This window comes from Manacus candei, unplaced genomic scaffold (genome assembly GCF_025592945.1).
Source record: "Manacus candei isolate 608988 ecotype Guabito, Panama unplaced genomic scaffold, ASM2559294v1 h1tg000071l, whole genome shotgun sequence".
NCBI classification, from domain to species: Eukaryota; Metazoa; Chordata; class Aves; order Passeriformes; family Pipridae; genus Manacus; species Manacus candei.
Window position 1 is genome coordinate 9640354 of NW_026138119.1, and position 15808 is coordinate 9656161.

A 15808-nucleotide genomic window follows, 5' to 3' on the forward strand; every position below is an offset into this window, starting at 1 on the left:
CCGCTCTCACTCACCTCGGCATCCACTGTGGCCATGGCCGGAGCCCCGGAGCGCAGCCCCGCCCCCCCCGCGGCTCCTCACGCCTTGGCTCCGCCCCTCGCCCCTCATTCTTCTCAATGGAGACGCTCGGCCCGGCACGGCGCATGCGCGCGCCGGCATGGCGGCCCCCAGGGGCGCGCGGTCCGTACGGTGTCATGGCGGCGCCCGTGGGGAGGCGCCGTACGGGCGGTGGGGTGACACGGGGACAGGGGTGGGATGGGGACGGACCCCTCCACACCGGCACCCCTGCACCGCGGCGCGGCACCGGGAGCTCCCGAGACCCCACGGCTGGGGGGAAGAGCAGCCGCCGTTCCCAGCTGAGCAGAGAATGAGCTCCCCGAGCTTCCAGCAGCACTTGGCCAAAAATCCTACACAAAACCCCTGCAAGGCCTCAGAGAGAGCCAAAAAAGCCCCTCCGTCCTCCTGCCAAGAAGTTAAACCATTGAAAATCATCTTCTTTTGTCTCTTCTCCCATTTTGGGGGTTATTTTCAGCCCACTTTAGGTTATTTTCAGCCCAGCTCATGGAAGATCTTTGGTGTCTGCCTCACCTTAAGACAGGGATGGGGCAGAAGGAGCAACTCGCCCTGGTCCTGCCCCATGGGGGGGTCATTTCCAGCCCTTTCCCTCCCTTTCCCACACCCTAAGCACCCACAAGAGCTTCACCTCTCCCAGACCCCACAGGGCCCCTCCCAGTGCCCAGGCCCTAAACCCGTGACTGTAAAACAATTATCCCTTTTACAGCTCTCCAGCAAAGCAGAAAATAGCAGGGAGATAAACACTTCCAAGGGCTCCTCAGCCCCACAGCTGTATCCGAAACCACCCAGGGAAATCACACCAGCCCCAGGGAGACACAGGGACCGGCAGGTGCCTCTGCACCAACCTCCTGGGCAGGGGAATCCTTGTTTCTTAGAGGGAAACAGGAGCCTTTAGGTACCCTGACATCAATTTACACATTCATTATCACCTCTCTGGAGGAACAAACTCCCTCCCTTGTCCTCAGGTTGGTTTCCTGCAGCCCGACCTCACTCCTCTCAGTGGGCAGAGAGACAGTTCTGTCACAACCTCCTCCCGAGGGACAGCTCTGATCTCTGCTCGGTGTGAGCAGTGACAGCACCCAGGGAACAGCTGGAGCTGTGTCAGGGCAGGATCAGGTTGGATCTCAGGAAAAGGTTCTTCCCCCACAGGGTGGTTGGGCACTGACCAGGCTCCCCAGGGCAGTGGGCACAGCCCCAAGGCTGCCAGAGCTCCAGGAGGGTTTGGACAACACTCTGAGGGCCAGGGTGGGATTGTTGGGGTGTCTGTGCAGGGCCAGGGGTTGGAGTGGACAGTCCTTGTGGGTCCCTTCCAGCTCAGAATACTCTTATTTTGCTTTATAGTGAGACGCTCACCCTGCAAAGTTCTGAGTCAGGGCGGCAGCAGAGGGGAGATGTTCTCCAGAACTTCTGTCAGGTGCCAGGGTCACATCTGGGGTTATCCTGCTCCCATCCAACACCTTCACCTCACTCCTGTCCTGGCTGTGCCAGCCCCGGAGCCGTCGCTGTATCAGAGGATGCTCTGACTGACACCAGGGGGGTTATGCTGGCGGAGCTCAGGGAGGAGTAGAGATGCCCCCGGTGCCCGCACAGAGCGCGGTGACCCGGGCTTTGGGACAATTTGTGACAGCAAAGCGCCGCCGCGCTGCCAGAGCATCCCCAGCGGGGACCAGCACGGGCCGTGTGTCCCCATCGCTCACCCCAGACCCGGACCCCCGGAGCCCGCAGACCCCCCGGGGGTGTCGATGGAGGTATTTGTGTGTCTGTCTGAGAGCCCCCCATGTGCTCCAGAAGCCCGTCAGCGCCTCGGGGAAGCCCCCAGGACCCAGCGAGCGGCCCCGGGGCCGGTCCGGGCGGGGAAGGAGCAGCGGCCGCTCCCGCCCGGCAGCGCCGCGGTCAAAATAAGAGTCCCCGGGCCTGGGGACCCGCCCCATCCCCTCGGAGCAGCCTCTCCCCCAGTTTGGCGGCGGCAGCTAATTCATTCATTAATTAACTAACTAACCAACCACCCCAGAGAACCCCCGCGCAGCCCCGGCAGGGCCGTGGCAGCGTCCCCGCGGAGCCCCCGCCGCGGTGCCTCGCGGTGTGTGGGGACACGGAGCGGCCCCGGGGGTCTCCCCGCTCTCGGATGAGCCGAGCCGCGGAGGGAGGGAGTGGTGGGGTGCGTGTCCTTCCCCTGGGATCCTCCCGGGATGCGGTGACTGGTCCCTGCACAAAGAACCACCAGAATGGGGAGACTGGAGACCCTCCGGTCCAGCGAGGGCCGGTGTCACCCTGAATATCACCAACATCCCCAATTAGGGATGCTCGGCATCACCAACATCCCGCCCTGGGGATGCTCCACGCGGGGTATAGGGAATTGCCTGCCTTCATCCCTGCTCCTACAAACCACCAACACCCAGGTCCCGGCACGCCGGGGGTCCCGTGCTGACCCCCGGACAGGGGTGAGGGCGGGGGGTGAGGCTGGACGCCCACCGGGATGGGCTCTGGGGGCTCCTCGCTCCTGGCGTTTGCTGGGGCTTCGTCTTTCCCAGATGGAGCTGAGGACGCTGCAGCCACCGGGACAAACTTCCCTGGGCCAACAGGGACGGGAGAGGCTCCCGCAAGAAGCAGGAATAACCAGGAACACACGGAGCCCTCACATCCCATCGCCGCCGTCCACGGCCCTTGTTCCCCTCAAACCCACCGGCTTCGCCGACACCAGCGGGATGTGCTGTGCCACGAGCTCCCTGTTTTCCTGGAGCAGCTGCTGCGATCCCAGAGGGGACCGGCAGAGCCAGGACAGGGCTCAGGGCTCGGCCCGGGACAGGGCTCAAGGCTCAGGGCTCGCCCAGCCAGCCGGGGCCGTCTCGCAGCCTCTCCGCGGCCGCTCCGAGCTCCAGCCGGGCGGACATCGCCCTCTCCCGCCCGAGCCGGGCGAGCGGAGCCGGAGCTGCACATCCTGGGATTCTTGCCAGCAGGAAGAGCACAACCCAAGCGCCCCAGCCCTTCCTCCGGCCGCCTCCCTCCAGAGGGACCTTCCCGCGAAGAGGAGCTTCCCGTGAAGCTGTGCCAGGGGAGGGTCGGGTTGGATCTCAGCAAAAGGTTCTTCCCCCAGAGGGTGGTTGGGCACTGACCAGGCTCCCCAGGGCAGTGGGCACAGCCCCAAGGCTGCCAGAGCTCCAGGAGGGTTTGGATGATCCTCTGGGGCACAGGGTGGGATTGTTGGGGTGTCTGTGCAGGGCCAGGAGTTGGACTGGGTGATTCTTGGGGGTCCCTCCCAGTTGAGGATATTCCGTGGTTCTGTGATTGACCACAGGAACAAGCAACAGTTACTTCAACCCACCAGGATCTTCCCACCCCAGCAGTTCCCCCCCAAATTAGACTTCGCTTTAGCTTTGGCTATCACCGACTTCCAAGCTCCAGCTCCAGCATGGATTCATCCACTGACATCCACGAGCCACTTCTCACCCTCTGTGCCCTCCACCAGGCCCCAGCACACAGACAGCTCTCATCACACCCTCCGAGCAAAACACCCACGGGCTTAAAAAAAAGATCATCTTTATTTACATTTTTTCAGTTCTTTACATTTGGGGGTTTAAAACCCAGGACAAAAAATATTCCCCAGAAGCCGTGGTAAACGTGGAAAACTGCGAGTTTACATTGGAAAACCCAGTAATAAATTGCACAGAAGTCTTAGGTTGTACAGAGCCGTCACAAACTGTTGTATAAAACCCCAAAATCTGCAAAGAGAACCACAGGAATAAAGAATTATAGCCACGAGTAGTGGTGCAAGAAAGGGCACAAGTTTGAAGGGTTTTACCCCTCCAGTCTCTCCTGGGGAGGAGGGATGGGACATTCCTGTCGCAGATAGTTGGAAATACTTTAAAATACAGAATAAAACCCAAAAGGAGCCCAGAACACCCTGTATCTCCTCTCTTGTGCTGGCTCAACAGGAAAACTTCCTAGCAGAAAATATTTACTTTTATAAAACTCCTGAAAGTTCAGCGGGAAGCTAAAAAAGAATCACTGCCCAAGTGAAAGAAGGACCTTCATGTCCCCTGTCTCCCCTTCCCCATCTCCTGCAGGCAGTGGGACAGCAGGTGCCAAAGCACAGTTTGGGAGGACACAAAACACACTGGAAAAGCCAAATATATGGAGGTGGAATGTGTGGAGAGGAGAAGAATGAAAACATGAAGGACAAAAAAGAAGCAGCAGGGAGAAAAAAAGAAGAGGGCTGGTGATATTTTTGGTATTTTCCATTGAATGCTGAGTTTGGAAATAATTAACTCACAGGCTTCTCCCGTGCCCCACTGCTCCCCCTCCCCATTTCAAACAAACCCAGAAACAATTGCTTGAATAATCTAAGCCAGGAATTTGAATTAATTCCTCTCAAGTGCTGAAGTTTTTTACCCAGAGCTGGTTTCCGAAAAATGGGCTTTTTTTCCTCTTTATGCCAGAGTTCAGGAAGAGGAGACAGGGATGACCAAGGGCCTAAGGATGCTCCCCAGGACTTCAGGAGGTGGAAGCCAGAGAGGCTGCAGAGAAGGGACATGGTAGTGAGGTAGAGGAGAGAGAGATTGATCCTCCCTGGCTTGGGTGAGTGGCCAAACCCAAACCCAAACCTTGGGGTTTGCTCCCTTGGGCTCAGCCAAAGCCCTCTTATGTCCAAGGACTTGTTGCCGCAGTGCCCTGGGGAAACAGGTGGGCTCAAGGAGAGCTGGACTAACTCCTCCATCCTGTAGCCCTGATCCATCCCAAAGGGCTCCCTGACCCATGGACAAGGCTGGCTGTGCCAGGTCTCCCTCCCTTGGGCAGTGCAGGGATGGGCAAGGCTGGGCAGGGGCGCTGGAAACCACAACTTCTCGCCCGTTGTGTCCCTTCACTTGCACAACACCGAGGCTGCTCCAGGGCAAACTTGGGGTGATAAACTTGCTGCACCCTGGCCAGAGCCACCTCCCAGGGCTGGCAGAGGCCCCTCTCTGCAGGGTCTGTGCCGTGCAGCAGCCCTGGCATCCAAAAGGGTGAGGTGTAGCTCCAACTCCTTCCTGCTCCCTCCACAGCCGCCAGTGGCGATGGACACTCCTCACTGGTGAAGAAAAGGGTTCCCACTTGCTCCTTGCTTTGCAAAGAGGACTCTGTGGAGTGTCCTTGCTTTGCCATGAGTACAGCAAGAGGTGCCCAAGGGCCATTTGTAGCAAATACAACTTGGGAAAGCAAGCTGAGGTGCATGGGAGCAGTGCAGAGATGGGAGTGGGTGAGGCACAGCCCGGTTCTCCCCTCCACAGCCTCCACCACGGACGGTGCATTCCCAATGGAAAGGTGAAACAAGGAGCACAGACACTGACTGGGGGTCTGGCCACAGTAATCAAACACCATTCCCATTTTCCAGCCAAGGAACATGGGCTGGACACAACATCAGCAGCTCAGCTTCAGGCATGGAGAACAAGGAGCAGCCTGGCCCTGGCTGCCTTTCCCAGAGCCTGGCTGGGTCAGGAGCCTGCAGCCCAACCCAGCAGCTCCAGAGGCATGGACAGCTCACAGGAATTTTTCCAGAGGTGTGGAAGGGATTTGGGTTGAGGCCTGAAAGGAGGGATAGGTACAGCCAACAGCAAGGAAAGCCAAGGAGCTACAGGCTGAGCCAGGCAAGACAGTTCAACTGAGTGAGAGGAAGAGCCCCAGGGAAGAGCTGTACCTGCCTTTGGCCCCCTGCACATCCAGAATGCTGGTCATGGCAGGCTGGACCACCAGGCAAAGGCGAGTCTTAAACCATGGAAAGTGGGCAGAAGCATAAGCTGAGCAGAGAGTGAAGAAGGATCCATGTCCAAGACACACATCACACCCCAGGCTACCTGTGATGACAACATTTAGGCAACACCTACGTGCTTCAGACATGGGATCACCAAAGGGTGGGTGTGGGGAGGAGCCTTCTTCTATTTTTAGTAAATTTATTCCAAATGACTCTTTAGGCTGATGGTCTCCAGCCCTTCCAGGCAGACCTTGGCTGTGCCACCTTCATCCTCCTGAAGGGAGAGTCCACTCTCCCCTTCCTCTCTGCCAGCCCAGCCCTGGCTTTGGGACACAGGCATGGGAAAGCAGCAGTGCAGTGGCTGCTCTCTCCAGAGCCAAGCCCACATGGTGCCAAACTCCCTGCAGCCATCTGGAACTACAAGCCTGGCACTGCAGTCAGGACACATCACATTTATTTTCCCCAGGCTGCCTTGGCAAAGGTCACTGTCCTTCCTGGTGAGAGCAAAAAAACCTCACTTTATTTTGTAAGAAACCAGCAAGGTGCATTTCCTGGATTTGGCATGAACAGGCACATGGAAAAGCATCAGAAATGGATGAAAAAAGCACAGCACTTCTCTTAGAATAATTTATTAAATACAGCGTTAAAATTTGTATTTACGAATTCAATCATTAAAAACAAAACTTCATCTCATATATATATATATATATGTATATATATATACTCAGGGACAATGACAATCACTCTCTCAGCATCGGTGCATGTTGTGCCAGCACTGCTCAGAACGGCACCTTCGCTACACTATCCTTAAAGCAGTTCAACGCTTAAAAAAACCCCCAAAATAAAACAAAAAGCATTTGCAAAGAAAGAGTGCAAAGCAGGGCCCGCCCCAGCTGCCTGCAGGGTGTGCAGAGGTGGGCTGAGACGAGGAGGCAGCGGCTGTAAATGCTCCTAAAGGGCTGTCAGACATTGCCTGCCCAGCCTGGGCCGTGTGGGGACCAGCTCTGAGGTGCCAGAGGTCTGGAGGCCACAATTCCAGCCGTGGCTGGGTGACCGTGGCTCTCAATGGTGTGGTTTCCTCAGCTTGGGCAGGCAATCCTAGGCAAGCTAAACAAGGGGGGCAATAAAAGCACAGAAATGAAAAGGAAAACCAGCTTCTCCCCCCGAGCTGCCGCGTCCGGCGGAGGCTGCAAGCGAGGCACAGCCGTTTGTGTCCCCACACGCTCCTGCTCCTCACTCCCACGCTCTGCTGGAGCTCAGGGGACAGGCAGCAAACCAGTACCACAGCAGGCCCTGGCCCAGCACCCTCGTGTGCTGCCTGGGCAGTGCCAACCACTCCTGGAGAGATGCCAGGCTGAGCCCCCACGGAGGGTGGTCCCAGAGGGAAGAGTTTTGCAGGCAGGGCCCTTGGGCAGGCTCAGAGGTAGTGCCAGACAGACTCTTGTAACTTGATCATCATGTCATTCTGGCCTGGGAGGAGAGGGCACCTTGCAGGGCACATGGGATGTGGTTCCCCTACATGCAGAGTGACCAGCACTGTTATCCCAGGAGTGAGCCAGGAGCAAGGATGGGCTGTGTCTGACAGGAACTTTTCCATGCTGGAAAAGGGCAGAAGGTGGGTGGTGGGCACCCCATGGAACACCAGGCTCTCCCCCCACAGCCCAGCAGGGCCTCTTGGGTTATGAGCAAGTGCCCCCATGAGCTCCCCACTGCCACAGGGCCAAAGGCTGCCAGTCACTCACCCCACAACACGGGTACAGAGAGGGCTTGTGCTTTTGGCTTTCTGAAAGTCCCTGACCTCCCAAACCTGCTTACTCCAAGAAACCTCCTGCTACCCTTAAGGACCTATGAGGACAAGGAGGAAGGGCTGTCAAAACCATTTCTGGAGAGCATATGGCCCCTAAAAGAGAAGAGAAAGTCCACCCAGCCCAGCCTCCCCCTGCAGTGGAGACGTGCCAAGTCAGGAGCGTTTCAGATAAGGCATCGTGGGTGCTTTGATAGTAAAGCAGTTAGTGTTGACTACAGTACTGGAACAGGCTGCTGCCCAGGGCACCCCGGGGGCACAGCCAGCTCTCCAGCACCTAGTGCAGCAGCAGGACACAGGTCAGTCTCCCAGACCTCTCCTACACCCATGCAGGCTGCTCTGGCTGCCCTTTTTTTGGTTTTTTTACCCCCTCCCTTAAAAAGCCCAGGCTGGGATGTGCCAGTTCCCCCCCCAAGCAGCCAGAGAGACAAGAAGACGCCTTGTGCTGTACCAGACTTTGCCACAGGCAGGTGCCCCGTGGCACCAGGGTGGGCAGCGCCAGCAGGGCTCGGAGCAGGGGAGGGCTAGTTGCCATTGCTGATGCTGGAGTTGGCACTGCTGCAGCTCTGCTCATAGGATGGAGGTGCCTCTGTGGGGAAAGGAAGAATGAGAGCAGTTATGGTGAGTGTTTGGGAGGTTCCCTTCGCCCCAGTCTGTGTAACCCAGTGCAGAGTGAAGCAAACCACTGCCACACACGTGTCACACACAGGCACTGCCTGCCAGGACCCCACAGCCTGAGATACGTGGGGCCTGTGGGTGCACACACAGGATTTGAGCCAGCCAGTCCCATCCCTGCCCTGATACCTACAGGGGTTGAAGTCACCACCTCCCAGTCCTGTTCCATCCCTCCCCTTCTTTCACAAGCTTCCCCCTCGCTCCAGGTGACCCATGCTCCGTGTGCCCCAACCCAGGGCTGAAGTGACACACGGAGTGTCCCGTTACCCCAGTGCCAGCAGATGGGCTGATCTGGGTGCTGACAGACAGTGCAGGCCCCTGCCACCCCAGCATGGCTCCAGGACTCCAGCAGGCCGGGATTTCCCCAAGCTTTTCCGCCCCGGATGGTCTGTCAGCTCCCGCCCCCACAGCCCGTGTGCTCAGAGCAGCTGCAGGCCCACTCCAAGGCAGGCAGAAGATCTCAGTGACATCACTTTCCTGGCTCTGCTCCCACCAGCCTCACCACAAGCCAGGGAGTTTTTCCATCAGTGGGAGGCTGAAAGCTCATTTAGGAACAGGGAGATCCTCTCAGGGCGAGCCCGGGGCAGGCAGAGGTGCAGAGGTGGGAAGGACAGCCAGCTTTTACAGCTGGAAAAGGGGAATCCTCCAGAGGCTAAAGCAGGCAGAGGGATCTCATGACCCCCTCTGACACCAGCCTCTGGCAGACTGGCATTCCCAGATTCCCACCCAGGTCACATCGAGCAAAGGGATGAGTGGTAGGAGCCCTGTACCCCCCAGTGCCAGCCCTGTCAGAGCCCAGCAGTGCTGCTCACCGTAGGGGTATCCCCACGTGCTGTACTCGGGAGGCAGGATGAGGGAGCTGGCCGTGGGCACGGGCACCACGTTCCCCTCAGCGTAGTAGGGGACAGTGGCTCCCGTGGACAGGCAGAGCGTGGGGTGGTTTGGGGAGCCCGTCTGCTCCGAGTCCGCCCTGATCTCCTGGAAGCTCAGTCCTGGGGCGTAGCTGAAGGGCTGCTGCTGGGAATGGCTTTTGGTGGGGATGGAGATATTGTCCATGGGGTGATATCCACTGGCAGCCTCCTCTTCCTCCGGGGGGGCACTGGGAACCACTGCAGATGGGATGTGCTGGATGGAGCGGGAGGGACTCAGCGGGACCCTGTTCACAGCAATGTTACCAATGTAAATGGGGAGAGTGACAGAAACCTCTGGGGACTTGAGGGAAACCTGGAAGAGAAGGAAAAAACAGTGGCATCCTCATTATACTTCACAGTGGGAAGGTTCACCTGGTGTCAGGACCACCCACACCACACAGCTACAGAGCTCAGAGACTGAGCTGAGCCCAGGAGGGAGCACAGAGCCACAGCCCAGGGACGCTCCCCAGGAGCACTGCTGAACTCACTTGGATGTAGTAGTCGATGTGTATGAGGCTGCAGCCCTGCAGGATGGACTGGGGCAGTGCTGGAACCAGGATCTGCTCCTTCCATTCCGCGTGTTTCCAGGCTTTCACTCCCGAGCCTTCCACCTCCGCGATGGTCCTCAGGTCGTAAATCCAGCGCCTGGATTTGTAGGCCACTTTCTGTTCAGACAGGGGAACACACAGGTAGCAGAGAGGCTGCAGATGGTCTTCTGTCTCCCACAAATGTAAGTCAGGACACAAAACCACCCAACTCCTTGGTCAAATAAGCACAGGACACAAAACCACCTAACTGCTTTGTCAAATAAGCACAAGCACAGATCTAACAGGCATGTTACAGAGCAGTAATACCCATAGTTACATGATAGACTGAGTAGGTGTAAGCAAGACAAGTTCTACCTCCTCTTTCCCCAGGAAGGTAGAGAGAAACTGAGTTAAGTCAGATTTGGCCTCCTCACTGCCACCTCCCAGCCACAGGCAGCAGAGATGCACACAGGGGAGAGCTGCCCCAGCTTTACAGAGGAGTGGAACACCAGCACAAGCCACAGAATCACCCTTTGGGATGCTCACCTGGAGCAGACTGGCAACCACAGCGCCGGTGTCCCGGCCGGATTTGTTCTCGATGTCGGTGCGGAGCTGGATGGCCTGTCCCACGATGTACCCCCTCAGGTCTGACGTGGCCGTCAGGATGATGTTGCCACTTTTCACAAGCTTGTAGTTGAACTTCTTGGTGATGGACATGGTGTTGGGCTGCTGCAGGACAGCAGAGACAGAGATGTTGGCTCAAGAGAGTCACAAACACTCAGAGATTTGAAACAAGCAAGCGGAAATATCTGGTCTGAGAGGACACAAAGAACCAGCAACCTGGCACTGCCACACACAACAGGTCCCACTGCTCCAGCCCCCCACTTCCCTGCTCCTATTAGTTGCTCTTCCATCCAAAGCAAGTTCTCCAGACCCAGATCTCTCCAAGCACCTGAAGCTATCGGCCAACATGTCTCTCTGCATGCTGAAAATTCACCTAAGTCTTTCAAAGCAACACAGAGAAGAGTCAAAAATCATTTGGAGCAGGGGCTGGTGGCAAAGCAGGTCAGATTAGGAGACCTTGTCCTGCTCTTGCATAGTCAGAAAGTTGTCCAACCACACAGTGACTCCTCAGACAGCAGGACAAGTGCTGAAGTGGTGGCACTTCCCAGTCATGCCCCTCCTCATTCCTACCTCGATGTCAGGGATGTCGTTCAAGTTGAGAGGGCACAGAACGTAGAAGATTTTGTTGCATTTGTAGTCCTTGGAGAAGCGAGGTGTGTCTATCACAGCTTTCACCTGATGCAGGACCTTGCCAAAAGGGCCTTCAAATGATGTAGGAGCAGAGGCTGGAGTGGAGAGAGAAAGATAAGGATCAGAAGGTTGTGACAACCCACCCTTAAGGGGAAGGAAGCACCCAAGGCTGAGTGAGGCCAGTTTCTGAACTGGAAGTATAGTGCCTTTTAAACAGCTTTCCTCTTTTTAACAGCTTTCCTCTTTTTAACAGCTTTCCTCTTTGCCTGAGGAGTTCTGCAAGGTTCCCCAAAACAAGACCTGGGGTTGAACACTTAGGTCACTCAGAGACCTTGCTGCAACCTCCTTTACAGAAGGGATCCTCTGCAACCCCAGGTGCAGGAGCAGGGATCCTCTCTGTGAGCACACTGTGTGCAGGACCCCTGTTCACACCCAGAGCTCTCAGGGTCACACTCAGAGAGGCACCAGCCACAGCTCTCACCTGGCTTTGCCCCACTGGAGAGGCTCCCACCTGTCTGAGCTCTCTGAGCCTGACCTTACCCTCCTCTCGTGTCCCCAGGCCCAGCTGTCCCCCTGCCTCTGTCACCCAAGTCCTTCTCAGCACACCTCGAGAGGCTGCAAAAGCCAAGGCTTAAAGGGAAGGGCCTTCAGCCCCTTTTGTGCATCTTACCTGGCAGCAGGAACTGGAAGGGAAAGTTGTGCTCTCCAGGTGTCAGGACCCCTGTGGAAAAAAGAGTGAAAGGTAAGTGGGACAGGCTGACAGGCCTTGTAATGTGTGACCTTCTGGAAAGCACAGTCTTCTGGAGAGAGAGGCCACCACCCAGGGAATCACACACACAACCTGGGCAGCTGCCTACAACCACTGGACAACTCCAGATCCGATGGGCAGCACTTGAGGCAACAGCAGAATCTGCTGCCACCCACCTCTCCTTGGGACAGATGTTTATGGTGAGATACCCTGTAAATAATGTCTTTTGGGGCAGGGTTTAAAGGATCCCAGTGCCATGGCAAGTGGTTATCCCCAGACTACCAACACAGGGCACAGAGCAGCGCTGCTGTGTGCTTATTTTTCCCCAAGCCTTCCCTCTCACAGGCAGTCAGGGGAAAGGTGAGAAAGCACAGGCACTGTCTGAGGCTGGTACAGGGGTCTGGTGGGCATCAAGCCACTACAGCCTCAACCACACACCAAGCCCCTCACAGACTGCACAGGATTCAGGAGCTGGAACCAGAGGTCCATCCACCCCTGGTCCCATGAAGGGACCTGCAATCCCTCAGCCTGGCTGTTTAGACCACAGGAGCCGAGGAAGATATTTCCACAACATTAAAACCTCAGCACTTGTTTTCTTCAACAATTGCTCTGCAACAGAGGCCTCCAGGGCACAGAGCAGAGCCAAGAGCCAGTGCACAGCTAAAACAACAGCTACAGATTCCAACCCCCCAGCCCCATCCACCCTCCAGCACTGCCATTCAGATCCCAGATCCCCTCCCAGGCCAGGGTGAAGGCTGAACTGGACCCACAGTGCAATCCAGTAACATCAATCAGCTCCCAAAGTTGCCTCCAGTAAGAAAAGCACTAAGGTTTATCCACATTTGTTAAATCCGTGTACAAACAAGAGGTTTTGTTTTTAAAGCAGCAGTGCTGAGAGGAGACCTGGATGTCTGCTTAATGGAGACATTTGTTCTGCTTTGTAGGATCGTTGCTGGAGGTTCCAAACGCCCAGATTTGGCTGGTTCCTTTGTTGATGCAAGACGAGGAGACAGCTTGCCTGTTAGCAACGCTGGCTCCCGGAGCTGACAGCAAGAGAGTCCTGTTGTCAGGGGATTAACTGGATTACAGGGAAGGGGGAGGTGGGGAAGAGAAGGGTAAATCCTCCCCACTGACACTGCATTCCAGGCAGGAGGCTTGACCTGTGCATCGTTCACGTTATGGAAAGCTGGACCTCTGCTTCTCCGCTCACTCAGCCACCCCACGGGGACCTGAGGGCACCCTGGTGAGTGCCTGTCCCACCCACAGCGCCGAGATAAATAACCCAGCACGCACCTCGTCACTCCAAAGGCAGGTCGGGAGAGAATCAGAGATTTATACACTTTGTCATCACAGAGAGGAGCAAGGTTCGCTCACTCCCATCACCTCCCTGCCGATTCCCCTCCCGTCCCCCAGACAAACCAGAGCTATGTAGGCTAAAGTGCAGCACTCGCTGCCGTCACCAGGTGGAAGCACAAAGCCGGGCTCTGCCAGGCCTGAGGATCGAGAGCTGGCCAGGCACGGAGGGAGACAGGTGTGGGACAGCCTCTCCTTTCCCTCCTGGCAAGCCCGGCTCAGGTAAAGGTGCCAGGTGAGATGCAGCAGGTGCCTTTGCATGTTGGTTCCAGGATAAAGTCTGGCTGATATGAATAACTCCACTAACCCAGGGCTTGTTTGCTGCTCAGAGGGTTTCTGCTTTTTAATGGGCACCATTCAACATTGATCTTACACCCATTATCCTTATTTTTGGAAAGTGAGTCGATAATTGGAATGCATTGACTCTCCTGTGCAGCTTTGCAGTAAGGGGACTCTCTGTCTGAAAGGGAGAGGGAGCAAGTCCTGCTCCTGCACTGCAGGAGGGAGGGAGGTGGGAGTTCCAGAGTTTCCACCAAGACCTGAAGAATTCCTAGCTGTCTGACCTGCAGAGCCCCACATGAAGGTGCAGGCAGTGATTTCAAGTCTCCTGCTGAGAGCATGAAACCTTACAGCCTTTGCAGGACCCTTAGGATGAGCTCACAGACTCTGCCAAGCGAAAGTTCCTCGTTGACATTACAGGCAGCACCATCCAACAAGTCATTTTGATCAAACTCCTGCCCAGCTCAGGTTCACCATCAGAAAGCTGGGCTGGAAGTGAACATTTGAGCACTTCACAGTTTCCTACTCCCTGCAGAGGCCAGGGGTGCTGCAGGTTGCTCACACAGCATCCCTGAGCAGCTCTCCTGGGAACACACAGGGCCAGCATCACTCACAGAGGAGGAGGTTTGGCTGTCGGAGCCACCGTGTGACTTGGAGACACTGACGCAGTTTCCACACAGGGAGACCAACCTCTGAGTAAGTCACCAGATAAGAACTGCCCACAGCTCAGCCTAAACAACCCTGATAGTCCAGACCAAGCCCAAGCGCCCAGAGACCTGTTGGTGTCTCTGGGGAACGGCTGTGACCCCACGGAGCAGCTCCAAAGCTCTCCTGCAGCTCCTGCCTGCAACGAGCTGCCCACGCAGGCTGGAAAAGGCCCTTCCTGCTCTTTGCAGCCAGTGAGGAGCTCCCAGAGCAGCCACCCCGGACTGAAGTTGTGCCCTGCTGCAGCTCACGTGGAGCTGGGGCATCACAGCAACGTTCAGCTCGTGGACACAGAGCCCCAAGTCCAGCCCTGCCCCGAGCTGGGGGCCAGGGAAGCGCAGCCAGCTCCATTCTCCACTCCACTGAGCACAGAGATGCTGCAGGCAATTAGCAGCAGCTCTTGTTTTCAGACCTGCTATTTCCAGTCCACTCTCTCCTTCCCCCAAAGAGGGAGAAACATCTTTAGGCACCCTCAACATCCTGGAGTGGCCATTCCAAGAAGCGTGGAAAGCAGAAGGGCTGTTGGAGTTCAGTGCCAGAGCTATTTCAGAGACAAAGGTCAATAAAAGGAAGGTGAAGAACAACAGATAATCCCAAACAAGATGGGAGACTCCCATGAAGGCATGGGCATGATCCAGAGTGTCTGGCAGGGCCACAGGGCAGCGAAGACTGCAGGTGAGCTTGGGGCCTGCCTGCCTCCCCCTGCAGCAGGAGGAGAGGCAGATATTCAGCAGTAATGTGACTCAAATCTGCTCCTCCCGTCGGGATCCCTAAATTGGGGTGAAAAGGGTCCCCAAATACTCCTGGGATCCCCAAATTAGGGGTGAAAAGGGTCCCCCAAATCCCAACGAGATCCAACACTGGGGTTGAAAAGAATCCTTGAACAACCAGGTAAGCCAAACTGGGGGTGAAATGGGTTCCAAAAAACTGGGATTCCCAAACTGGGGATGAGAAGAGTTCCCAAACACCCCTGGAATCTGCACATTTGAGATGAAAAGGGTGCCCAGAAACTCCTGGTACCACCAAATTGGGGGTGAAAACGTTCCCCAAAAACACCCCTAGGGCCTCCAAACTGGGAGTGAAAAGAGTCCCCAGACCCCCTGGGATCCCAAACTTTGGTCCCCAAAAACACCTGGGACCCCAAAATAGCAAGTTAAAACTGGGCTTCTGCTTGCCTCTCCTGGCAGAAGATCCTCCAGCACAGACACAGTAGAGGCTTATTTACAAGTTGCCTGGAATTACAAAGCCAACTTCAGTCTTCTGCCCTGTGTCTGGTGGAATGTTGGAAAATCCCAAGCCAAGCCCTATTACAGCGGGAAGGGAGGTGGCAACTCCTTTTAAACTGGTTGGCAACTTTGCTCCTAAAGGCTGAACTTCCACTTCCAAATGCTGACTAATCTTGAGATAACAGGGAAAATGCACCATTCCCCTCGTCCCAGCCACCCCTGTGGGCATGGGCATGGCACAGACCAACCATGAGCCAACACCCAGGTACTTCTCACATGGAGAACAGCAGCAAAAGCCACCTCAGCTCCCTGTGAGGGACACCTGCAGTGTCAGTCCCACACAGGGCCTTGAGCAGATCCCCAGGTCACAGCAGGGGAGGTGCAGCACCATGCAGAGCACCCAGAGCTGTCCCACTGCTGTGCAACTCCAGCATCCAAGCAGCAAGTGGAACACAAAGCCCAGGGGAAGCCACTCATTGCCCCTGACCCTCCAGCCCTGAGAGCTTCAAGGAACCACCCAGGACAT

The 15808-nt window shown here is 56.3% G+C and overlaps 1 protein-coding gene across 1 annotated transcript in view; it reads right to left on the reverse strand.

Moving 5' to 3' along the window:
* Window positions 1–3597: 3597 nt before the first annotated feature.
* Window positions 3598–15808, reverse strand: part of ARRDC1 (arrestin domain containing 1) — a 39976-nt gene continuing 27765 nt past the window's right edge. The window contains exons 3-8 of the mRNA XM_051808003.1: window positions 11642–11692; window positions 10912–11066; window positions 10264–10446; window positions 9679–9855; window positions 9092–9503; window positions 3598–8193 (exon numbers count right to left, since the gene is read on the reverse strand). Of these exons, the coding sequence (XP_051663963.1) occupies window positions 8129–8193; window positions 9092–9503; window positions 9679–9855; window positions 10264–10446; window positions 10912–11066; window positions 11642–11692 (1043 nt within the window). The 3' untranslated portion in view covers window positions 3598–8128. The remainder of the gene's footprint in view (window positions 8194–9091; window positions 9504–9678; window positions 9856–10263; window positions 10447–10911; window positions 11067–11641; window positions 11693–15808) is intronic.